Consider the following 26,902-nt stretch of genomic DNA (forward strand, 5'->3'; position numbering starts at 1 on the left):
TAATTTACTCATATATGATAAAAGCAATACTTAAATAACAATAGTTCATGGCATGCATAATGAAAAAGCAGTAAGTAAAAAGAATCTGAAAATTGCAAGAAAAATGAATACTTGCAGAAACTAAATGCTATGAAAGAGACTTTTGATCCAGTACAACAAGTATCTTGAAATAATGATGCATAAAAAGTAATAACGCAACAACATGAAGTAAAAATCAACAACAAAACTAACTTAAAAGTGCATAAATTAATTTGCACAAACACTTCAATGTGAATTATTTATACTTTACGAGAGTGAATTTAGAGCTAGTACAAGCTTGGATGCCTAAAATTAAGAGTTACAAGTCCTAAGTCCTATTTATGGGGGGAATTCGCTCAGAACTGTTACCAATCGTGCAAAAGTAGTGACGAAAGTGCTGGAAGTTGAGTACTAAACTATTTGATTGTGGATGATTTTTTTGGGTCTGGACGTCATGACGGGCGTCAGATGACTGGCGGTATGCCCGTCATGACGCTCTGACTGGGTCTCTGAACATGGGGTCCGTGATGGGTGTGAGATGGCTAACGGTCTGTCCTTCGTGGTGTTTGAACAAGCGCTCTTATGTTTTTCTTCGTTTTGCTGACGGGTAGCTTTTGAGGAGTGGTGGTGGGCGTCATTGTTTGATTGTGTTTGTCATGACAGTCAGAAGTCGGCATTCTTTAGTCATTTTTTCCATTTTTCTCCATTTTTTCTCGCAGACGTCACAGATTGACCAGTACCTAAAATACATAGCACAAACCCAACATAATACAACAAAAGCACAAGAAATGACCCTAAAACAAGTTGAAATCAAGCTAAATGGATAGTGGACATTGCGTGTTATCAAAATATTATAAGTATCTTATAATATCTTTTATATTAAAAACGATCAGGCCTTTTTCGAATCTTTTATTTTTCATTATTTGGTAAGTGAATTTGAAATAAAAAAGTTTTCTTGACCGAAAATTTCTATATCACAAATTAATAAATGAATATGTCTAAAGTCATTACTAATTGAACAATTAAAATAGATCAAGTTTTAAAAGTTAGGATTAGTAATCATTCAAACCTTAGAATCAATTCATACATTTCTCAACGTACAAAAGGCATTCAGCTCAAATTTAGATGAATAATACTAGGATTTCAATTTTATAGAATAATATTCGTACAATTACATGGTTCAAATATCACAAAATGAATTCATCTTAAAAGATATTATCTAAGGAGATTTAGCTACTCATTATCAAATGATTCATAGTCAAAATCTTTATAGGAAATTATGCGTAGCTCTTAAATCTTTGCAGCCGTTAAAACCCTTCTAAATTATGTTACCAAAAAAAAGTCAGTAGTTTTTCTTTTATATGCTTCAAAAACACGTCAAAATCTCCTAACAATGTAAAGTTATCATCCAATAATTTGTCCAAACACGTCAGAATCTCCCTACAATTAGCCCAGTCGCGCAACAATTGGTAAAAAAACGGCAATCGTTTTTTCCAAAAGTTGCACCAAAATTATTCTTTTATCTTTTTTAACAACTTTGTTCTTAGTTTTAAATATTGCCAAAATTCAATTTAAAACTATGTAATTATTCACTAAATACTGCTAAAAATACTTGAAACTATTGATAAATTTTTATGGTGGCAAACTGTCATCACAACCCCATAATTGAATTGTTACTTATCCAATTAATTCTTCCAACTTTCCAATATACTCAACTTGTCTTTTTTCACATTTTTTTCTAAAGTGGAATAAAATGGTAATAACTCAATCAACACACAGATGTTATTTTATCATAAACTTAACAAAATTTAAACAGTCAATGAAAGTCAGATTTCAAATACATACTTTTTGAGGTCTTTCAGGGTCATTACTAGGCTAATGTCAAGGTGAAATATTTTGGGATAGTATGTTTAAAATTTTGGAGTTAAATACATGTTATTTTTCCTTGTTTCACAACCATCCTTAACATAATACAAATATCAATTCAAGAGTATTAGAGAATAACTTATTCTTGATTATTTTTGTTGTTCCTTTTGGATTTGTTGCATTATGCAAACAAAAAATATGGAGTGTTCGAACTGTTTTTGTGAAAAAAAGACACATGTGGGAACAGGTGTGTCCCAGCATGTGGCCCTTGTTTGTAGGATATGGATGTTGCTGATTTGGGGCGTATTTCTGCCGCATTCTGCAATAAGATTTGTTGCTATATTTTAATAATGTGTGATGTGATTTGTTTGATTGGTGTTTGAAGATCAAATTAATTTAAATAGAGATTTAAATTTGAATTTGAATTTGAATTAAAAACAAATCATAAAACTTTTGTAGAGCAAATTAAATCCAATTGCATCAGCTATAATTCTAGACAAAATCAAATCAAATATCCAAAAAAAAAAGTTCATAATGACATTGCTATTTAAGGAGACTCGGGTGTGCAGTAGGATTGAATATATTTATACTTGGGTTTATTTAAGTATTTTTTGTTTGAGTTTCTTCTACACTGAGTTATTACTTCATTCATATCATGAGGCATAACGGTTAATTTTTTTAGTTGAGTGTAAATTCAACATTGATTATAGGAAAAAATAAGTTGGAAAAAATTTAAAAATGCTAGTTACAAAAATCTGATACATTTTTCCAACATACCCGAGTCAAAACGTTGTTTTTTTTTTAAAATAAATAAATAAAACAGTGATAAAAATAATTTAAAATTTATTTTTCTAATTTAAAGATATTACAGTCTAATTTTTGTATATGTGGGGTGCCAGAGGTGTGGGGTGGGGTAAGAATTTAAAGATATTACAGTCTAATTCAGGTAGATTTTTCACAAAGCTGTTGTCAGTGGCCACATTTAGTACACGATATGGGTAGGCCCACTGAAACTGAAAATAAATTGAACAACTATTAACACCTAGTTTTTGCTACTATTACACCTAGGTTCTCAAAGCTCATTATTAAATGTATATGTGTCATGTTTTGTCGTAGATTGATTCTTTAACATGTCACATTTAATTAATATATAAACTGTCTTGATATATACTCTAGTGAGAGGAGGAAAATGAAAGAATAAGAAGCTAGCATAAAAATAAAAGATGCAATAGTAGCTGAAAGTAGAAAGTGGAAGAAACAAATAAATTATACATATCCAGACCTAGACACAATCTTACACCTTATGTACCTTTGAACACCTTGTCTTGATACGTTTTTGAATCAAGCAAAAGTTTCTATAACCCAATCAGCATTCTCTAAATTCACTCTGCTGAATTTTCATCACTGTCGTTTCCTTCGTTTTGAATGTCCGGCAACGTATCAAGATCAGTTCGTGCCGATACAATATCCTCGTGTACGTTCTGAGTGTCAGAAGAATCTATTGCGTCGTGTATAACTGAGTCTAGAATTTCATTGACAGACGAAGAGTCTGGTTTTTCATCGGTTTCACCTGTTTGAGTATTGCCCTTGAACATCTCATCCACGGTGGTGTCGATATTCTGAGTTTCGTTTGCTTCTTTAGTTTCGGTGCTACCTTTGGATTTGTCGCTTTCAGTGGTATCAGAGGTCACATTTATGTCCAAATTACCAGAGATGTTCTCAGTTTCATTTGAAGCTACAAGTTCGATCGTCTTTTCTAATGCACTAGCCCCTAGAGTAGGAGATTCTTGTGGAGCAGCATCTCGATTATTCGGTTTAACAGAGACTGTTGCATCATTATCAGGCAGGTTTCCTTCAGAAGTTTTGTTGCCAGTCTGCTCTAATACCTCGGTTTGTTTTATATCTCCAGCAACTGTTGTATTAGCTGTTGCATTTTGAGCATTATCAGACTCGGATACAATAACGGGTTTAATTTGTTCGGATGAATTTGCCGTGTCATCACCAGCGCCTGTTGAGTTATTGCTTGCTTCAGTAACCATTGCTGTCAGATTACTTCTTGCATCCAAGTGGCTATCAGTGTTTATTTCGGCTGTTTCGGTAGACAAACTGTTATTTTCGGTCTCTTTACCGGCAGTCACATTAGAAGAAATTGCATCTGCCGCTTCACCTTGTCTATCCTTCAAATCAGAATCATTTTGATTCCTGTTACTCTCATCAGAACGAAAAGTTGTCCCGTTGTCTGGTTGTTCTAAATTCATTTGTACGCTTAGACCAGCCTCTGTCAAATTAATCGGTTCAGTTTCAGTGCTAGTTGCGTGAGTGTCGTGAGCCACAGCACTAGACGCATCATCACCCTTGTAATGTTCCTCCCGAGCTTCATGATTTTCAACTGAACCTCCCTTTTCCTCGTCCTCCTCTTTATCTTCATTCTCCGTCTCATCGCTATCTTCTACTTTGTCTTTCAATTCATCTGCATCCTCATCATCTTGATCATTATCAACATCTGATTTCTCATGATCATTTTCATCTATCTCAACATCTCCTCCTTCATCTTCAATCTCTTCGGTTTTATTTTCACCTTCCTCCTGTTCTTCAGTTCCATGCTTATTTTCTTCTTCATCCTGTTCTTCTCTTTCTTCAGTTTCATTCTTGTTCCCTTCTTGTTGTTCTTCACCATGTTCACGTTTATTTTCCGCATCCTCTACAACAGGTTCATCTTCCTCTTCTTCGTGCTTTCCGTTCTGATCTACTTCATCCTTAACCGGATGAAGATCCTTTCTACCGAGTTTCACAACCTTATCCGTCTCAGTTCTGACCGATGATAGTGTTGAATCATTCTTATCGAACTCTTTCTTCTTGTCGTGATTGTGCTTAACCTGGTAAATCAACCAGAAGCACACACCAAGCAGCAAAATAACTTGCAGAACATGCTTTATCTTAACACCTTTGGATCTTTGATTCCTACTACTCGGAAACCTTTTTATCATGATTAACTTAGTTAAAAAAATAAAACGAACTCGTCTTCTCCAAATCGCAAGATTAAGCCACCTGCTTCAGATAGGAAATGCAATATTAAGAATCTCAAAAATACACTATCATCGATAACATTGCGCAACTAAATTTTTAAATACATATCAACAACAACAGCAACATCACAAGCTACATGGATCAAAAGATATCATAATGTTCTATCTCATTTCCAACTCACTAACATGTAGGAAATACTTATAAAGGTTTAAAAAAAAGTCCCGTACAACGAAAACAGACGCGACAAAACAGTATCAAAAGATGCCAATCCCAATACCATTATTAGCCGTTTTTATGATAAAGAACAAACTATGTTTAGTTCACACTGCGTCGACCGTAATCAGTGTTGCAATGTATCAACCGAAATCACGAAAGTCTTTACGCGATTGTGACTGATATTTAAAACCTTAAACATTGTAAATAGAAAACACTAACAAGAGCACTAATTGACCTCAGTAAAGAAATGAATCAAAAGGATTAAGAACTACTAACTTTAAAGAGGAAACGTCTACAAAAATGCAGTAACTAACACACTCTTTCTCAGGTTTTGGGGCCTTTTCCAATTCAAGAAAGCAATGTTCAACAAAACCAAATTAACAACACATAAAAAGGTTACAACTTTCACACTTAACTACCATGCAAATGAAATTAAGAATCGAAGCTACTACAAAAATCAACAAAAAAACAGTATAACAGATCAATGATAATAACAGATCAATGATTAATAACAAAAAGAATCCTATTTTATGCCCTCCCCAGTGAAACCCCAAATGGTCAAAAATCATGATTATGTTACAGTAAGAATAAAGATTCAATCTTTATGAAGATTTAATGATACCCATGATTGAAAAATGTAAGCAAACCCTTGTTCTAGTAACAATAAAGAGAAGGAAAGAAGTGAGTTGGATAGGAAGTTACCTGAATGAGAAGAGAAATGGAAAAGGAAAGAAGTAAAGAGGAAGAAGAAGTAGAGTTTGAAGAGAGAGATTCTAGAGAGAGAGAATATAGATATAGGTGTTGAAATAGAACTGTTTTTCTTATGGACTTGAACACGATCTAACAAAAACAACCTAGCTCTCTGCTTTGACATTGACAATATCAATTATATGAAATACTTATTAAATTATTTACTTCACTTGCTATAACTTCATTTATTATTTTTCGATTTTGTTATCTAGTTGCCTACCTGCCACTTACATTATTAAAGATATGAAATACTTTTTTTATTATTTTGGACAAAATTATCATATATATATATATATATATATATATATATATATATATATATATATATATATATATATATATATATATATATATATATATATATATATATATATATATATATATATATATATATATATATATATATATATATATATATATATATATATATATATAATTTTGGAATTTTTATATGGGAACATAAAAGGATAATATTGCCAGATACTAGTTATGTATCAATGAATTTTGAAATTAATAAATAAATATAAATCCAAATTTCTATAAAAATGAATATTTAAAAATATTAAAAGGAAATACAAAATTATTTTTGATTTTTTAAAATTATTAACTTTGTTTTTAAAAACTGTAAAAGATTTTTTTAATAAAATCAAATATATTTCAAAAGAAAATTACAAAAAAAAATAATAATAATAACCAAAGCCCTCTCAACAAGAGACAAATCTAAAAAAAACATATCTAGCATTTTTTTTTTACGTAATCTTGTCTAATTTTTTAAAGTAAGGAGTAAAAAAAAGTTAAAGGAGGTAGATTCCGATCTAAATTAGTAAAAGAAATCTGCACAATTATTTTCTTCTACGAGAACTCACCATCTTTTAAGCTCGCTTAAATTTGAAACCTTAATTAAGGGACAAAAGAGACCTAATCACTAAAGTCCATTGAAGTTGATGGAAGTTGATTGCACAAACATATTCATGCATATTACAATGTGCAACTTCAAAATCAAAATTGTTTCCAAAATTCTGACTAACAGGTTAGCCTCCATCATGCCTTTGATCATCTTTAAGCTTTCCAGTATAGAATATATGAGAAGGAAAGGTAATATGTTTTGAACTCTTAATAATAACCAAGTGGCCTTAAATCACTAAAGTAACAATATTTTTACTCAAAACCTCATCAGATAAGCAAAAGAGAATATGAGATAAGCAAAAGAGAATATGAGAGAGGGGATCTCCCTGAAACCTTTACCACACTTGAATATGTGTAGATTCCATGATTGACATAGTTCATTGACAAAAAGTATCTCCAAAACCAAATTTTTCTAGCACCTTAAGCAGAAAATCTCAGTTCAAGGTATCAAAAGCCTTGTTGACATCCACCTTTAGAGTCAAGTTGTCTCCAAAGCTCTTTTTATCCAAAATATTAAAAATCACAAAAGCAAGACAAACATACTCTTTGACATTTCTGCCTCTGATAAATCATTTTTGCTCTTTAGAGATGATCAAAGGCATGATGGAGGCTAACCTGTCAGCCAGAATTTTGGAAACAATCTTGATTTTGAAGTTGCACATTGTAATATGCATGAATATGTTCGTGCAATCAGCTTCCATGGACTTTGGTAAAAGAATGATGAAGTTATCATAGTAGTTAGGGAGAATCCATCCAATGGCGACAAATTGGAGAACTACTTTACAAACATCCACTTTTACAATGCTCTAGTAGGTTTTATTGAAGCTCTCTAACCCATCAGGCCCAGGAGAGTTATCCTTGTTTAGGCCAAAAATTGTTGCTTGAATTTTATCATGATAGGGGATGGCATTCAAGAGATTGTTTGTAACACCCTTCTAAATACCCCAAATGTTTAATTTACAACAACAAATATATAAATCAGAGTGATTATTGCAGTTAAGGGTGTCACATAACAACTTCTTCACATAATTCAACATAAAAGCAGTCATACTCAATTTTATTCGACATAAAAACTTCTTTAACAATACGCAGCGGATAAAATATTTCAACATCTGTAATTCATCAAAATTAACATTTATTCGACAATTCAAACATCCCGTCCCGATGTTACATCTATCAGAGCATGACCCTCTAACCACACTAGACTTCAAGCACTAGCTCCTACTCAACTCACTGCTCGTCACCTGAAAAATATTGTAAGGGTGAGTTTCTCAATCGATATAACAAATATTATAAATCATCATGTTATGTTAAGTAATTCTACACGTTAATCACCCAAATCATATCATGCATACGGTAACGGCACATTCAACTCAATTATCATACGCAAATACAAGTAAATACAACTCAATAACAACATAAATGCAACTCAATGAGACTCGACTCTTTATGCATGTGGTACCATTTGGAGTAAAACTCCCAACTTAAAATCATTGCCAGTTTAGTGGGCATCAAGGCATCAGCCTTCAACTTTCAGCTTAAAATTTTGCCAATCCAGGCCAACGTGGTGTGAGCAAAAGCCCCATAATTTTTGCCAATCCAGGCCAACGTGGTGTGAGCAAAAGCCCCGACTTAATGCATATGAATGTCTATGGCATGTACGACTTGAACTCAACAACATAAGAATAACAGCAACATAACAGCTTTTCTTTCAACAAAACAACTTATAATCAACTTTGGCTCATCAGCCTACAACTCAGTAATTTTCAACAAAGCAACTTAAAATCAACTTGGGCTCATCAGCCTACAACTTAATATTTTCAACAAAACAACTTATAATCAACTTTTCAACATATTTGCATCGGCATTTCACAACATAAACTCAACAATTTTATTCATCACAATTAACTGCAATAGGCCAACTACCAATTGCATTTACAACATAAAAATCAACTATTTTTCCACACTGCAACAATGTTAACCGGTTAACGCTATAGGTTAACCGGTTAACGCAGGACAAAAATACCATTTCTGGCAAAACGCAACAGTGTTAACCGGTTAACGCTATAGGTTAACCGGTTAACGCAGGCAAAACTCCACATTTTCTCAATTTATAACAGTGTTAACCGGTTAACACCCTGGGTTAACCGGTTAACGCAGGCGAAACAGCAGTTCCTGCGCTAACACAAGGCAGAATGCAGAGTTTCCGCATTTTCCGCCGTTGGAGGACTTCCGGACCTCCGATTCCAAATCCGTAAAAAGCGATACGTTCAGAATCTCACAACTCACACAGCTACCGATCTAATTTCAGCTTAAATTCAACTTATTCATCATAATATTTCAGCATCCATAATCTCAATTCGGTCAAATTAACAGCTTATCACTACCCATTACATGTTAATCGATAATACCCGTTAAACGACGATAAACCCCCCTTACCTGAGATAATCCGGCAATCTCTAAGCTTCAAGCTTTTTCGTTCTTCAACCTTTGCTCTCTAGCTCTTCCTCTTTGCCCTTTCTCCACTTTTCACCTTTCAGCCGCTTCTTTGTTTCACGTGAAAACTCTTTACCAATACTGAAAACCCTTTTCCTTATTCCAACTTATATATTTTCCAATAATTATTATTCCAAATAATAATAATAATAATAATCCAATAATTCAAAACTAATAATAATAATCCAATTATCTAATTAAATTAATAAATATATTATTAACTTAATTTAAATAATTATCATATTATTATCGGGGTGTTACAACTCTCCCCCACTAAAAGAGTTTTCGTCCTCGAAAACATACCTCAAGCGAACAACTCCGGATAAGACTCCTTCATCTGACTCTCAAGTTCCCAAGTCACATTGCCACCTGCTGGTCCTCCCCAAGCTACCTTCACCAAGGCAATCTCTTTACCCCGCAACTGCTTCAACTCTCGATCCTCAATCCTCATAGGTGATGTTTCAACAGTCCGGTTATCTCTCACCTGTACATCATCTACTTGGACAACATGCGACGGATCATGAACGTACCTCCTCAACTGAGACACATGAAAAACTTCATGCAAATTCGCAAGTGACGGCGGTAAAGCGATACGATAGGCTACTTCTCCTATCCTCTCCGAAATCTGATAAGGACCAATAAATCGCGGTGTCAACTTCTTCGACTTCAAGGCTCGACCAACACCAGTTATCGGAGTAACACGAAGAAACACGTGATCTCCCTCTTGAAACTCAAGTGATTTCCTCCTCTTATCATGATAACTCTTCTGACGACTCTGAGCAATTCTCATCTTCTCCTGAATCATCTTAATCCTTTCTGTAGTTTGTTGAACAATCTCCCGTCCAACCACAGCACTCTCACCGGACTCATACCAACATAACGGTGTCCGACATCTCCTACCATACAAAGCTTCAAACGGCGCCATACCAATGCTCGAATGAAAACTATTGTTGTAGGTAAACTCAACCAAAGGTAAATAACAATCCCAACCACCTCCTTTTTCCAAAACACAAGCTCTCAAAAGATCTTCTAATGACTGAATCGTCCTCTCAGTCTGACCATCAGTCTGCGGATGATATGCAGAACTCAATCTCAGCTTAGTTCCCAAAGCCTTCTGCAAACCTTCCCAGAACTTCGATGTAAATCTAGGATCTCTGTCCGAAACAATACTCGACGGAATACCATGCAGACTTACAATCTTCTCAATATACAACTCAGCCAATTTCTCTAACGGATAATCCATTCTGATCGGAATAAAATGAGCCGATTTCGTCAATCTATCAACAATCACCCAAATGGCTTCAAAATTCTTACTTGTCCTCGGTAACCCAGAAACAAAATCCATACTGATACTATCCCATTTCCACTCTGGAATTGCCAACGGTTGCATTAGCCCAGACGGCTTCTGATGCTCAATCTTTGACTTCTGACAAGTCAAACAAGAATAAACGAAACTCGCGATATCTCTTTTCATTCCCGGCCACCAAAATAACTTCTTTAAATCATGATACATCTTCGTAGCTCCAGGATGAATACTCAGACCACTACGATGTCCTTCCTCAAGAATACTCTTCTTAAGCTCGGTAACATCCGGAATACACACCCGACTACCAAACTTCAAAATACCATTCTCATCAACTCTGAATTCGCCACCTTGACCTTGATTCACTAGAGTCAACTTATCAACCAAAAGCATATCAGATTTTTGACCCTCTCTGATCTCATCCAGAATACCACTCGTCAACTTCAACATTCCCAATTTAACACTATTGTGAGTACTCTCACACACCAAACTCAAGTCTCTAAACTGCTCAATTAAATCTAATTCCTTAACCATTAGCATAGACATATGTAATGATTTCCGACTCAATGCATCAGCCACTACGTTTGCTTTACCCGGATGGTAATTCAAACCAAAGTCATAATCCTTCAGAAACTCTAACCATCTTCTCTGTCTCATATTCAGCTCTTTCTGATCAAACAAATACTTTAAACTTTTATGATCACTGAAAACTTCAAATCTTGATCCATACAAGTAATGCCTCCATAACTTCAGAACAAACACCACAGCCGCCAACTCTAAATCGTGCGTCGGGTAGTTCCTCTCATGAACCCTCAGCTGTCTTGAAGCATAAGCTATAACCTGCTTATTCTGCATCAACACGCCACCCAAACCCAACAATGAAGCATCACAGTAAACTTCAAACGATTTTGACGAACTCGGTAATATCAGAATAGGAGCAGTAGTTAACCTTCTCTTTAACTCTTGGAAGCCTTCTTCACATTTTGAGTCCCAAACAAACGCTTGCCCCTTCCTAGTCAACATCGTCAATGGTAACGCCAACTTAGAAAATCCCTCAATGAACTTCCTATAATAACCAGCCAAACCAAGGAAACTTCGAATCTCAGCAACAGACTTCGGAGCTTCCCACTTAGATACCGCTTCTATCTTAGAAGGATCAACAGCAACACCACCTCTTGAAATCACATGACCAAGAAAACTCACTTCTCCTAACCAAAATTCACACTTGGACAATTTAGCAAACAACTTCTTTTCTCGTAGAACTTCTAAAACCACTCTCAAATGCTCAGCATGCTCTTCTTCAGATTTCGAATACACCAAAATATCATCAATAAACACCACAACAAACTTGTCTAGGTACGGATGGAAAATCCTATTCATATATTCCATAAATACTCCAGGCGCATTAGTCACACCAAAAGGCATTACAGAATACTCATAATGTCCATACCTTGTTCTGAAAGCAGTCTTCTGAATATCCTCGGTTTTCACACGGATCTGATGATACCCAGATCTCAAATCTATTTTGCTGAACACACTTGCACCAACCAACTGATCCATCAAATCATCAATCCTCGGCAAAGGATACCGATTCTTGATCATCACTTTATTCAGTTGCCTGTAGTCCACACACAACCTCATAGTACCTTCTTTCTTCTTAACCAATAGCACTGGTGCACCCCACGGTGACACACTCGGACGAATAAATTTCTTATCCAATAGATCTTCCAACTGACTCTTCAATTCAGTTAGCTCAACAGCAGACATACGGTACGGAGCCATCGATATCGGCCTAGTACCAGGTACCAAGTCAATAGAGAACTCCACTTCGCGTTCTGGTGGTAATTCGTTCACCTCTTCAGGAAACACATCAGGAAAATCACACACCACGGCTAGATCACAAATCACCATCTTATCCTTGGCCTCCAAAGTTGCTAACAGCATGAACAACTCTGCTCCCTCAGCTACTGCCTCATCCACTTGCCTTGCTGATAGGAACAAACTCTTTCCTTCTTCAATCTCAGGAAAGATCACCGTCTTATCAAAACAATTGATAGAAACTCGGTTGAACACCAACCAGTTCATACCCAGAATAACATCAATCTGCACTAGTGGAAGACACACTAGGTCCATCCCAAAGTCTCTACCAAAAATACTCAAAGGACAATTTAAACAAACCGAAGTAGTAGTCACTGAACCCTTCGCAGGAGTATCAATTACCATACTACCAAACATCTCAGATATCCCTAACTTAAATTTCACAGCACAATCCAAAGATATAAAGGAATGAGTCGCACCTGTGTCAATAATAGCTACAAGAGGAAAGCCATTAATATAACACGTACCTCGGATCAAACGATCATCAGCAGAAGTCTCAGAACCCGATAAAGCAAAGACCTTGCCTCCAGACTGATTCCCTTTCTTCGGCTTCTGACACTGACTTCCAATATGCCCTTCTTCTCCGCAATTAAAACAAATCACTTCCTTGTGCTTGCAATCAGCTATTGCATGGCCAATCTTACCACAGCGAAAACACCTCTTTACTTCAGCAGTGCATACATTACTCTTATGACCAGCCTGACCACACTTGAAGCAAACTATACCAGTAGGAGCACCTCCCCCACTAGCTCTCTGAGCCGGAGCAGCTCTTTGCTTCCCCTTTCCAGCTGGAACATCATACGGCTTGCCACGGTTTTGATGTTGCTTGCCTCTGCGATCACTGACAATCTTGTAATGAGCATTATTGTCCTCTTCAAATATCCTGCAGCTATCAACCAATTCAGTGAAAATGCGTATCTTCTGATACCCAACAGCCTTCTTAATTTCAGAGCGCAATCCATTTTCAAACTTGATGCACTTTGAAAATTCAGCACCAGCACCAGTGTAATGAGGATAAAATGTGGACAACTCCACAAATTTCGCAGCGTATTCAGTGACAGACATGTTTCCTTGCTTCAGCTCAAGGAATTCAATTTCCTTCTTACCACGGACATCTTCCGGATAATACTTCCTCAGAAATTCCCTACGGAATACATCCCAAGTAATGTCTTCACCTGCCACGGTCAACCTCTCGTGAGTCTCTAGCCACCAGTCATCAGCTTCGACTGCTAGCATGTGAGTACCATACCGAACCTTCTGAGCTGGAGTGCAATCCATAACACGAAAGATTCTCTCAATCTCTTTCAACCATCCCAAGGCTGCATCTGGATCATGCTTTCCCTTAAACACCGGCGGATTCTCTCTCTGAAAAGTCGCCAAGCTACGTGATCCAGCATCCCCACCAGCATTTGGCAAGTTCTGCACCGCTTGTGCCATTGCTTGCATTGCGGCAGCCATTGCAGCGTCATTCCTTCCAGCCATTTCAACTTATCACTACAACACAACTTAAAAGTTAGACTAGTAACAATTACACAATTGTTAGACGGTAACGACACGACAACTGGCCGGACAGACCGACCTGCTCTGATACCACTAATGTAACACCCTTCTAAATACCCCAAATGTTTAATTTACAACAACAAATATATAAATCAGAGTGATTATTGCAGTTAAGGGTGTCACATAACAACTTCTTCACATAATTCAACATAAAAGCAGTCATACTCAATTTTATTCGACATAAAAACTTCTTTAACAATACGCAGCGGATAAAATATTTCAACATCTGTAATTCATCAAAATTAACATTTATTCGACAATTCAAACATCCCGTCCCGATGTTACATCTATCAGAGCATGACCCTCTAACCACACTAGACTTCAAGCACTAGCTCCTACTCAACTCACTGCTCGTCACCTGAAAAATATTGTAAGGGTGAGTTTCTCAATCGATATAACAAATATTATAAATCATCATGTTATGTTAAGTAATTCTACACGTTAATCACCCAAATCATATCATGCATACGGTAACGGCACATTCAACTCAATTATCATACGCAAATACAAGTAAATACAACTCAATAACAACATAAAATGCAACTCAATGAGACTCGACTCTTTATGCATGTGGTACCATTTGGAGTAAAACTCCCAACTTAAAATCATTGCCAGTTTAGTGGGCATCAAGGCATCAGCCTTCAACTTTCAGCTTAAAATTTTGCCAATCCAGGCCAACGTGGTGTGAGCAAAAGCCCCATAATTTTTGCCAATCCAGGCCAACGTGGTGTGAGCAAAAGCCCCGACTTAATGCATATGAATGTCTATGGCATGTACGACTTGAACTCAACAACATAAGAATAACAGCAACATAACAGCTTTTCTTTCAACAAAACAACTTATAATCAACTTTGGCTCATCAGCCTACAACTCAGTAATTTTCAACAAAGCAACTTAAAATCAACTTGGGCTCATCAGCCTACAACTTAATATTTTCAACAAAACAACTTATAATCAACTTTTCAACATATTTGCATCGGCATTTCACAACATAAACTCAACAATTTTATTCATCACAATTAACTGCAATAGGCCAACTACCAATTGCATTTACAACATAAAAATCAACTATTTTTCCACACTGCAACAATGTTAACCGGTTAACGCTATAGGTTAACCGGTTAACGCAGGACAAAAATACCATTTCTGGCAAAACGCAACAGTGTTAACCGGTTAACGCTATAGGTTAACCGGTTAACGCAGGCAAAACTCCACATTTTCTCAATTTATAACAGTGTTAACCGGTTAACACCCTGGGTTAACCGGTTAACGCAGGCGAAACAGCAGTTCCTGCGCTAACACAAGGCAGAATGCAGAGTTTCCGCATTTTCCGCCGTTGGAGGACTTCCGGACCTCCGATTCCAAATCCGTAAAAAGCGATACGTTCAGAATCTCACAACTCACACAGCTACCGATCTAATTTCAGCTTAAATTCAACTTATTCATCATAATATTTCAGCATCCATAATCTCAATTCGGTCAAATTAACAGCTTATCACTACCCATTACATGTTAATCGATAATACCCGTTAAACGACGATAAACCCCCCTTACCTGAGATAATCCGGCAATCTCTAAGCTTCAAGCTTTTTCGTTCTTCAACCTTTGCTCTCTAGCTCTTCCTCTTTGCCCTTTCTCCACTTTTCACCTTTCAGCCGCTTCTCTGTTTCACGTGAAAACTCTTTACCAATACTGAAAACCCTTTTCCTTATTCCAACTTATATATTTTCCAATAATTATTATTCCAAATAATAATAATAATAATAATCTAATAATTCAAAACTAATAATAATAATCCAATTATCTAATTAAATTAATAAATATATTATTAACTTAATTTAAATAATTATCATATTATTATCGGGGTGTTACATTGTTCATCACATCAATCACTAATAAAGGAATGACATCATCAATTGAAGATGAGTCTTGGCCTGCAACTACATGAGAAAGCAAGTTAGTGAAAAAGGAAATAGCGAGATATCTTGAGTATCAGTGAGAATAACATCTCCATCCTTGAGTTGAGTGATTTGGTTATGACAACTCTTAACTTTGTAAACTCTGTGGAAGAAAGAAGTCTTCTTGTCTCTTTCCAACTACCAAGTAATCCTGGACTTTTCCTTCCAAAAAGACTCATAAATGGTAAGAGCCTTTTCCACCTCTAGTTGGACATCTCTCTCATCTGAGAGGTGAGTATCAGAGTCACCCCTAGTTTGAATTTTAATTTGAATGCTATCTAACTTGGAGGTAGCATGTTAGTGTGGAACCTTGTTTTGCATCTGATATGCTTTTAAAAAGGACAACAATATTTAAGGATGACAACTAATTGATGATGACTTTAATGTCTTATGACAAGTCAAGCATAAGTGATTAAGGGAATAAATATGCAAACCTAAGTATTAAGGTTTGATGGACTTGATATCTGATGATGGAAACCAAAATGGAATATAAGCTCAAACCTCATCTCAAGTGAACTCAAGCAAGTGTCTACAAAATAAAGCATTTGACAAAGTCTTGAAGTACAAGAAAGTCCCACCTTGATTAGTTTAAGTGAATACGGTGTAAAGCAAAATAATATTCCTGTAAATGTACATGGATAAATCACACACAAACACACACACTAAAAAATATTTTCAAATTGATTTTTCTTAAGAAAATATCTTTAAAAATGTCTTGAAGTTATACCAAATGAATTGGGAGTAGTCAGAACTGTTGTGAGCAAAGTTTTGTCTTTTCTAATCAATTAAGACATTTACCTAATAGATTAACTCAGTTTAAAATTGAGTTCAAAGCGATTACAACAACATCTTAATGAAGTGCAAAGTCTAGACATCGTTTATGTCCTATTTTGAACTGGTAATTGATTATCTTTGAAGTTTCTAATCGATTAGGATTAGGTGATAATCGATTAGTCTGTCTTAAAAATCATTAAAATCAATTTCCTTTTTGAACCAACCTCTAGCCTATAAATAGATGTCCATTCCCTCGTTTCAAACCATCCAAAATCGTGTTTTAACACTTCTCTCTCTCTCTCTCTCTCTCTCTCTCTCTCTCTCTCTCTCTCTCTCTAACGTTTCTTTTACTTTCTCTCACTAATATTTTAACCGAAGTGTTTATTCGAGAAAGTCCTTTTTGTGAGTATGGGTAAGTTGCAATTCTGGAATGGTAGATTTGTAAAGTTTAAAAGGAATTTTCGTTTACACTTTGGTTGAATATTATCCACTTAGGGATTGTTTTGGTTAGAAGTTAAACCCTTAATAGATTTTGCTTTGGGGATTGTGTGATCGAGCCCTTGTTTAGGTCGAGATTATCCCATGGTAAAATCTCTCAAGGTTCTTGGTTAGCCCGTGGTAAAACCAAGGTTAGGTTAAAGCTTAATCTCATATTAAACGTTTGGATAAGGTTGGAGATTAGCCCATGGAAATAGGACTAACCGCTTCAATCCACCATTTAGAAGAGAAGACTTAAACTGCTAAGTTTCAGGTCTTGTTGTTTGTTAGATGCCCAAAAGTGCTTATTTGAGCTATCATATGTGGGCATCTTTCACTCTATTTCCTTGCTAAATTGTCTAAATCACCTTTGTTTTAGATGAAATGCATTACATTGATAAACAAGCTTGGTGCCTTTGATTTGTGTGTTATTGTGCAGGAAGAAGGCATGAAATAATTGAAATTTAAGACACAAGAAAGTTGGCAAAGGAACCAAAGAAAAACAAGCATTCATCATCATGCTCGCTAGGCGAATGCTGTGGCGAAGCCTGCTCGCTAGGCGAGCGCCCAGCGAAAAGCTCCAGTAAAATGTCAATAAATTCGCCAGGCGAGCTGATAGCGAAGGTGGTAGCGAGTTCGTTCAGTTTTGGTGGAAAGCGCAGCCAGCACTCACTCGCTAGGCGAAGCTCTAGCGAGTCCCCAGCGAGCATTCCAGTAGCAAAACCTCTCAACCTCGCTGGGGCGAAGGTTGGAGCGTGTCCTTCGCTAGGCGAAGGTTTGTTCGCTAGGCGAACATGACAGTTCAACAGACCCTGTTTCTCTGGGCACAGGTGCCTTGTGTGCCACAATTAGACCCTCGCTAAGCGAGCATGACAGCCCAGTACTACTCTATAAGTAGCAGGTGCCACTTTTGAGCACCATACCTAGTTTTTACAGCATTTTTCCACTTTTGTACTTTCTTAGAGATATTTTCCAGCATTGTTCTTGGGAGCTTTTATGCCCTAGTTTTCATTTCTCTTCATCTTGTAACCATCTTCTACAAAAAGAAGGTGGATTCCCATCCAACATCGATTATCCGACTTGGATGTTGATCAACCTTCTTCCGAAACTTGCCGACCAAGCTACCATGAAAATGAGTAGCTAAGTCCTCCATTTGTCAAGGTTAGATGTAGGTGATTACTAGCTTTGTGTGTAAATGTAAGGATCTTCATGTGTAAACTCTTTAATGGTGAATATATGATGAAAACTTTGTTTCTATTTAAAACTCTTAGTGTTGGTTTATGATCGAGAGATGTTTACCAACTCTTGACCTAGGTTTTCATCCAATCTTGTTTGTTAGCTAGAGATAGTAATGAATGATTTTGTTCACCATAAGGTTGAACTAAAAAGTTGTCATTTTGATAGATTGTGTTCGAGAGAAACAATGGATCAAAATGGCAAAACTCACAATGGGTGTTCGAGAGAAACACATTGGGAGGACCTTGTGAAATAATTTATCATCTAAAGGAGTTTATAAGATTGTTGACCGAACAAATACATGCAAAGTGATCATCGAACCCTAACTTTGGCAATATTTCTCATTTATTCAAACCATAACTTTTACCGCAATTTATTACCTTTTTATGCAAGATAACGTGACAACCAACCAAAACCTTATTGTTACATTGAGCTAGAATTAATACAACCATCGAACGGCGGTGATATCTTACTATCCCTGTGGATACGATAACAAAAACCCGACACGTAAATTTACAACCAACATTATTTTGGTTGGAAGTCAACTATTTTCTTTGTATAAGGGAGTTCTTGAGTATTACCTACTAAAAGCTCTCAAAGTTTATTGAATACTCTCAAGATCAATTCTTTGGGACAAGACTAAGTTGTTTTTTACTGAACTTGTATAATTTCAGGTGTTCATCTATTTCCCTTAAACTTTTTAATTTTTTTAATTTATACTCTGCAATTTATTTTTCCGTTGCTTAATACTTAAAAAAAATTCAAAATATTTTTAAACTCTAATTTAACCCGAAATTTTTTTCAAAACCACACAATTCAACCCCCCCCCCCTCTCGTGTGTAAAGTCACATGTCCAACACTTCGACCTTCTTCTGAATATTTCCAAAAGCTTCCTTATTTCAAATCTGAAACTTCTTGTTAAGAATAAACATGGGATAAACCATAATGTTTATGTTATAACATTTTGGCTATGAGGATGATAGTTTAGTCATGTAGGGTCCATATTTTGTATAACTTAAAGGGACAAATTCTCTTAACAATGTTGAAGTTGAAATAAAAGAGAATGGGGAAATGGTTTGTGTCGCATCTCGAAAAATGCGATTCCTCGCGATGGTCGCGGAAAAATTAGTTCGAACAGAGTCGCCACCGAACTTTATTTATCCCAATAAAGGGATAGGGAAATATCGATAAAACCTTTAGGTAATGGAATAATGGTCATCGCAACCATATTCGGGTTCGGGAGTGGATTACGTAAGGGGAAGGTATTAGCACCCCTTACGTCCGTTGTACTCAACGGAAACCTTTTAGTTCTAATGTGTGTTTCGTGTGTTAATATATGTTTGTTTGTTATCTTTGGGTTATAAAATATTAGAAATTGAAATGGATGGGAACCTCGGAAAAGGAAATGGGAGGTTTTTTATTAGTGTGCTCGCGAAGATACAGCAATCTTCTGCCTACGTATCCTTATGGTGCAATAAGGAAATCAGAGCATTCGTAGTTCGGGGAACTACGATTGTTTGGTGTCTTTTATCGAACAGCTGTTTAGATCGCGTTCTAAAGGCTAAACGCTGGCTTGTCTACTCTCGGCGGAGGCTTAAGCATTGGTTTGTTGTACGCATTAGAAAGGATTAAATAGTGTTCTTTTTTAAGGAGTTTTGGTCACGTGGAGGGTGACGAGTTGGATTAATATGCTGGGTGTTTTTGGTTGGTTGAGATGTTTTACTTGGATAGTCGAGTAAGACAACTCGTATCCTGACAGTCGAGAAAGGGAATAGAAGACTCTAGACCACTTTCTTTTTCATCCTTAATTATAGAAAGGAGTTGATAATAATTAATGTATTTTTGAATGGATGATGAATACTCAGATAACCGAGTAAGACAACTCGTATCCCAATAATTGGGAAAGGGAATAGAAGACACTAGACCACTTTCTTTTTCATCTGAGTGATTATGAAAATAGGTTTGGGTATGGTTGATGTATTTTTTAAAATGAACGACAAGTACTTGAATGACTGAGTAAGACAACTCATATCCAAGCATTTGAGAAGAGGAATTGAAAACTCAAGACCATCTCCCTTTTCGTACAGTTTGTTATGAAAATGATTTGATTAAGTTGTATGTTTGTAAAAAATGACAATTGTTCAACTAACCGAGTAAGAGAACTCGTATTCAAACAATTGAGGAGAGAAGTTGAAGACTCAAAGTCATCTCCTTTTTCATTTAGCTTATTATGAAAATAATTTGATTTAATCGGGTTTAGAAGTTTGTAGAGGAACGACAATTATTTGAATAACCAAGTAAGAGAACTTGTATTCAAATAGTCGTGGAGAAAAAAATTGAAGACTCAAAGTTATCTCATTTTTAGTTTCTTGTTGTAAAAGTATTTGATTTGCTTGTGCTTAAATGAATTAGAAATGACGACCATTTGACTAACCGAGTAAGAAAACTCGTATTCAAATAATCGAGGAGAGGAGTTGAAAACTCAAAACCATCCCCCTTTTCATTTTCAAATGAAGTGTTGTTTAGATGTGATTAAGTATTTTAATTTGATTTGAATAGAAAATACTCGATGTTAAATCGAGGCTTGGATGTGTGTTTATGAATAAATTGGATTATTTTAGTGTATTAATCATCTACTCGATTAATTAATAACCGAATAGGTCTCATTGTAAGAAAGCCCAAGAGTAAGCTATGTGAGGTTGATGGCGATGCTTTAAAGCGATCGACTTACAAAGGTAATTGAAAAAAATGGCTCGACATTGAATCGAGGATTAGCTTACTCTTGGGCTTTCTTACAATGAGACCTATTCGGTTATTAATTAATCGAGTAGATGATTAATACACTAAAATAATCCAATTTATTCATAAACACACATCCAAGCCTCGATTTAACATCGAGTATTTTCTATTCAAATCAAATTAAAATACTTAATCACATCTAAACAACACTTCATTTGAAAATGAAAAGGGGGATGGTTTTGAGTTTTCAACTCCTCTCCTCGATTATTTGAATACGAGTTTTCTTACTCGGTTAGTCAAATGGTCGTCATTTCTAATTCATTTAAGCACAAGCAAATCAAATACTTTTACAACAAGAAACTAAAAATGAGATAACTTTGAGTCTTCAATTTTTTTCTCCACGACTATTTGAATACAAGTTCTCTTACTTGGTTATTCAAATAATTGTCGTTCCTCTACAAACTTCTAAACCCGATTAAATCAAATTATTTTCATAATAAGCTAAATGAAAAAGGAGATGACTTTGAGTCTTCAACTTCTCTCCTCAATTGTTTGAATACGAGTTCTCTTACTCGGTTAGTTGAACAATTGTCATTTTTTACAAACATACAACTTAATCAAATCATTTTCATAACAAACTGTACGAAAAGGGAGATGGTCTTGAGTTTTCAATTCCTCTTCTCAAATGCTTGGATATGAGTTGTCTTACTCAGTCATTCAAGTACTTGTCGTTCATTTTAAAAAATACATCAACCATACCCAAACCTATTTTCATAATCACTCAGATGAAAAAGAAAGTGGTCTAGTGTCTTCTATTCCCTTTCCCAATTATTGGGATACGAGTTGTCTTACTCGGTTATCCGAGTATTCATCATCCATTCAAAAATACATTAATTATTATCAACTCCTTTCTATAATTAAGGATGAAAAAGAAAGTGGTCTAGAGTCTTCTATTCCCTTTCTCGACTGTCAGGATACGAGTTGTCTTACTCGACTATCCAAGTAAAACATCTCAACCAACCAAAAACACCCAGCATATTAATCCAACTCGTCACCCTCCACGTGACCAAAACTCCTTAAAAAAGAACACTATTTAATCCTTTCTAATGCGTACAACAAACCAATGCTTAAGCCTCCGCCGAGAGTAGACAAGCCAGCGTTTAGCCTTTAGAACGCGATCTAAACAGCTGTTCGATAAAAGACACCAAACAACCGTAGTTCCCCGAACTACGAATGCTCTGATTTCCTTATTGCACCATAAGGATACGTAGGCAGAAGATTGTTGTATCTTCGCGAGCACACTAATAAAAAACCTCCCATTTCCTTTTCCGAGGTTCCCATCCATTTCAATTTCTAATATTTTATAACCCAAAGATAACAAACAAACATATATTAACACACGAAACACACATTAGAACTAAAAGGTTTCCGTTGAGTACAACGGACGTAAGGGGTGCTAATACCTTCCCCTTACGTAATCCACTCCCGAACCCGAATATGGTTGCGATGACCATTATTCCATTACCTAAAGGTTTTATCGATATTTCCCTATCCCTTTATTGGGATAAATAAAGTTCGGTGGCGACTCTGTTCGAACTAATTTTTCCGCGACCATCGCGAGGAATCGCATTTTTCGAGATGCGACAGATGGCGACTCTGCTGGGGACTAGCTCCAAGCAAGAGAGAGTGAAACCTAATTTATTTCAGTTTCTATATTGTGTGTTAATCTTGTTTGTTTATCTGTTATTTTTTATTCTACTATTATTATTCTGTCATACTTATTATATTGTGATTTATTGACCATGTCTTATTGGGGGTTCTCTGGTCGGTGGTACTTTGTGAGATAGGCTCTCCACCCGAGTCTGAGGAAAACAATAAGATTAAGATGGTGGTCGCGAGTGGGCGCCCACAAGGAGTCTTCCTTGTTGGGAAGAAACGAAGACCCTGCCTAGAGGAGATTCTCTTGAAATGTTATTGCCCGACGAGTTTTCGTCACGACGATAGTATTCTCAAGATGGATCAATGACTCTAGGGACCTTTTAACCCACTATATCTGGTGGTTATGTAGTATTAACCTACGAAGTTTCAAACTTGTTGGGTTAATACGAAAGCCCCAATCAGATGAGATCCCTTGGACGTATTATTACCTTACAGTAATATTTCCAACCTCGACCTATGACTCTGAGAACCTTGTTAGAACCCTGGACTCGAGAGTCGTGTAGTAGAATCCTCATGGAGTTTTCCTTGTTGGGATAATACAAAGACCTCACCTAGACGAGATCTTCTTAAGGATATTATTGTCCGACGAGTCTTCGTCACGGTAGTGACGTTCTCAAGAAATATCTGTGTCTCTAGGAACCTACCAACTGTAGAGCCTACCCCCGGGGTTACATTAATCATAGATACTTGCCATCTACCCGTTATTCTGATCTATCTGAAAACACTTTGAACTTGTGATCCTGAACATGTCACTACATTCATACACATGTCATTACATCTACATTCATCATGTGTTGCATATCATTTTCCACACAAAATATATACAAAAAAAAACTCATTCATCCTTCGTCCGTCACCTGCAGTTGATTTCCCGATACTCATATCAGACTTGAAGAAGCTCTTGAAAAACCATGGATCCATTGGAGCAAAATCACATTGCATTAATAGGATATGTTGACTTAATATAAAATCAGCTAGACCAACTTGTGGAAGCTATGATAGTTTTAGCAAAGCAGGAAGACATCCTCAACATTGGCAATTGTTGGACTGATTTGTTTCTATTTTTTGCATTTGTAGTTTCTTTGTTGTTAAAAGTTGATTGTGTTTAAACATTGTTGTTTTTAATGGTAATATTGATGAAGTAATGATGCATGTTTTGAATTAATTATCTCGCATTCGCTCATTTTTCTTCTCTTATATCAAAAACAAAAAAATACATCAGTGTTTCTTCCATTCACTTTTCTTTATCATAACTTTCGTTTTAGCAAAGATTTGAGGGAGGATGACGAAAACAAGATACCCATAACTGTTGACTGTATGCTTTCGGATAAAATCCTACCGATGATGTACAGGCATTGTTTCAAATCCCCAAACATTGGAGAGATAAGGAGTTAATCCCTAGTCAACCACTTCGAGCCTAGAAGTATGAGTTTCTTTCGGATCTACAAAACCCTTACATTTAACCTGGGACAGGGTAGTTGTTCAGTTAATCTGACTATGCATTCAAATTACAAGATGAAATATCCTGTTTGTAGATCAACTACATGCCATTCTTCGCACACATCCTAAAGTGTCGAAGGAACCTTGAAAAATCCAAAAGTTATGGCGTTTGTTCTTCAATGACCATTGACTTGGCAGTCACAACCTATCAAAAATAGAATCAATGAAAAAGCCCGCTAAGTCGATACCCCAAAAGGAGACTTAGGCAAAAACCGGGGCAATCCCGATGGACTAAAGCTTCAAAAAGCGGTCCATGCAAAAGTTAGGGATCAAAACAAAATCAAAGGAGGTCACGAAAACCCTCAACAAAAACAAGATTTAGTGACCCCCATATCAAGAATCAAAGGGTCACCAATATCCATGAAGAGTAAAATAAAGTGTCTGTCATTTCAAGAGATCTTACACCTGCAAACTCTCTTAAAAGTTGAATGTGTATGGTGAGTTAACTGAGCATAGGATTGGAGATCATCATGAAGAAGGGGTGGGTTAAAATAAAATTTGAGCCTTAGATCCTTTTGTTTCAATAACCATGAACCAAGCCACGTTACAACCCTCAAAAGACCTAATTGAGGTAGGGTTATTTCCGAAAGCATATTACAACAAAGTTGTGTAAACCGACTCCTAAAGATTTGCTAATATTCAACATCAATGTCATTATTCTCGCTGTGTCTTTCACACTTTAAATTGCTAAATCAGCATCACATTTGGACTCATGGTCCACTCATCACACACTATCACATCCCTCCAATAAATGGTTTTTCAAACTTGCATGAGTATCGCATTAAAATTACCATTTCTGAACAAACAATTTTAGCTGCAAGACAGTACTTGACACCAGGGAAATTCCAACAATAAGGAACAATTAGAGGAACTTGGACATTCGTTGGTGCTAACCCGAATTAAGACTACCTCATAACCCACGAATCAGGTGCATGCCACCCAAAACATCAAGTTGATCATAGGAAAATTACTCCAAGAATTGGTCAGTCTTAAACAGTCTCCAACATCTGTTAATAAATGTGCAAATCATTTCAAGAATCAGTTGATCCAGAGCAAATCATCTCAGGACTCTATTAACTAGGGGCAGATCACCTAGAGGTTTTGTTGGCCAGGGGCAGACCCCTTCAATGTTCAGTTAGGGTGAGTTAAGTCGCTTCAACGCTCACATCGGGGCAAGCTACCTCAAGAGCACAGAAAATTCAACCACTCCAAGAGTCGGTTAACCAAGGATAAATCCTTTCATGGATCAAAATTCTGGGGCAATCCATCTCCAAATTATGGTACAATTGCTTTCAAAATCCTTTCAAGGTAAACATTTTGCATAGACCCATCACATTGGGGCAAGATGAGCCATGCAGGAGCGAGCCCTCTCCATGTTTTAAGCAGTTCAAGCAAAAGCTTTTTCGCAAGTCAGTTGCAGAGTTCAAGATGAGTGTCGGGGAATCATGATATCATCCCATAAAAATAACCATCTGGCAGACAGAAGCCTTTCTGCAAAGAACCTTCTCTTACAATACCCGCGCAGGGGCATTTTGGAAACCTTCCAATCATTACATAAATTATCATCATGCATTAGTTATGTCACTTTGCTCTAGCATAAAACCATGCATATCATATCATTTATAACCCCCCATAACATGAACCTGGCATCAAAAGGTCTTGAAACACAAAATCTGACACCAAAGCCCAACATCGCTTGGCCATTTCAAAGTCCAGTTCCCGTCTGGCAATTTATTTCAAAGCCCAGTTCCTGTCTGGCAATTTATTTCAAAGTCCAGTTCTCGTCTGGCAACTTATTCCAAAGTCCAGTTCTCGTCTGGCAAACTATATCAAAAATCAGTTTTTGTACGACATATCATTTGCCAAATACCAGTTCCCGTTTGGTAAATTATCTCTTAATACCAAATCTCGTCTGGTAGGTCACCTATTTCGATACCAGTTCTCGTCTGGTAGTCAATTATTTTCACCAGTTCTCGTCTGGTAGCCTACTTTAAAAATCAGTTCCTGTCTGACAAACAAAAAATTCAGTCCCGTTTGACATTTCAATTGTTTTTACCAGTTCACGTCTGGTAACATATCCTTCAAGTGTTGTCCTCATCTGGTAGTTCAATCTCCTTCACCAGTTCTCATCTGGCAGTTCCCATTTAAAGTCCAACCTCATTGACAATCAAGAATAAAATCCTACAAAAGCATCCAATTACCCAATTGCATTCCCACATGCATCACACGAATCATCCATACATGGTTTTCCTACCAAACTGAAAATTAAAAAAAAAACACAGTCATACCAGTCATCAACATACTTATGCATAATACTCCCACAAAATGGGAATTTCAATAAGATAAAAATCATTTGCATTCCTACATGCACAGCCAAATATCCCCAGCAAATTGCATACTTGCATACATCACATGCACCATCCCATGCATGGAATTCCCACCTAAAGTGGGACATCACACAAAAACCACACCAAAATAT

General features: G+C 36.3%; 1 protein-coding gene across 1 annotated transcript; it reads right to left on the reverse strand.

Moving 5' to 3' along the window:
- Window positions 1–3,074: 3,074 nt before the first annotated feature.
- Window positions 3,075–6,000, reverse strand: LOC127098544 (uncharacterized). Its single transcript, XM_051037159.1, has 2 exons — window positions 5,830–6,000; window positions 3,075–4,932 (listed from the first exon to the last, which is right to left on the reverse strand). Exon 2 carries the CDS (start codon window positions 4,869–4,871, stop codon window positions 3,267–3,269), a length of 1,605 nt encoding a protein of 534 aa, XP_050893116.1. The 5' UTR covers window positions 4,872–4,932; window positions 5,830–6,000; the 3' UTR covers window positions 3,075–3,266.
- Window positions 6,001–26,902: the final 20,902 nt, after the last annotated feature.

Source organism: Lathyrus oleraceus, chromosome 6, assembly GCF_024323335.1.
Source record: "Lathyrus oleraceus cultivar Zhongwan6 chromosome 6, CAAS_Psat_ZW6_1.0, whole genome shotgun sequence".
NCBI lineage: Eukaryota > Viridiplantae > Streptophyta > Magnoliopsida > Fabales > Fabaceae > Lathyrus > Lathyrus oleraceus.

Bases quoted from the DNA above. Each gene is read 5' to 3' on its own strand.
- LOC127098544 (XM_051037159.1), bottom strand. From the start codon at position 4,871: ATGATAAAAAGGTTTCCGAGTAGTAGGAATCAAAGATCCAAAGGTGTT.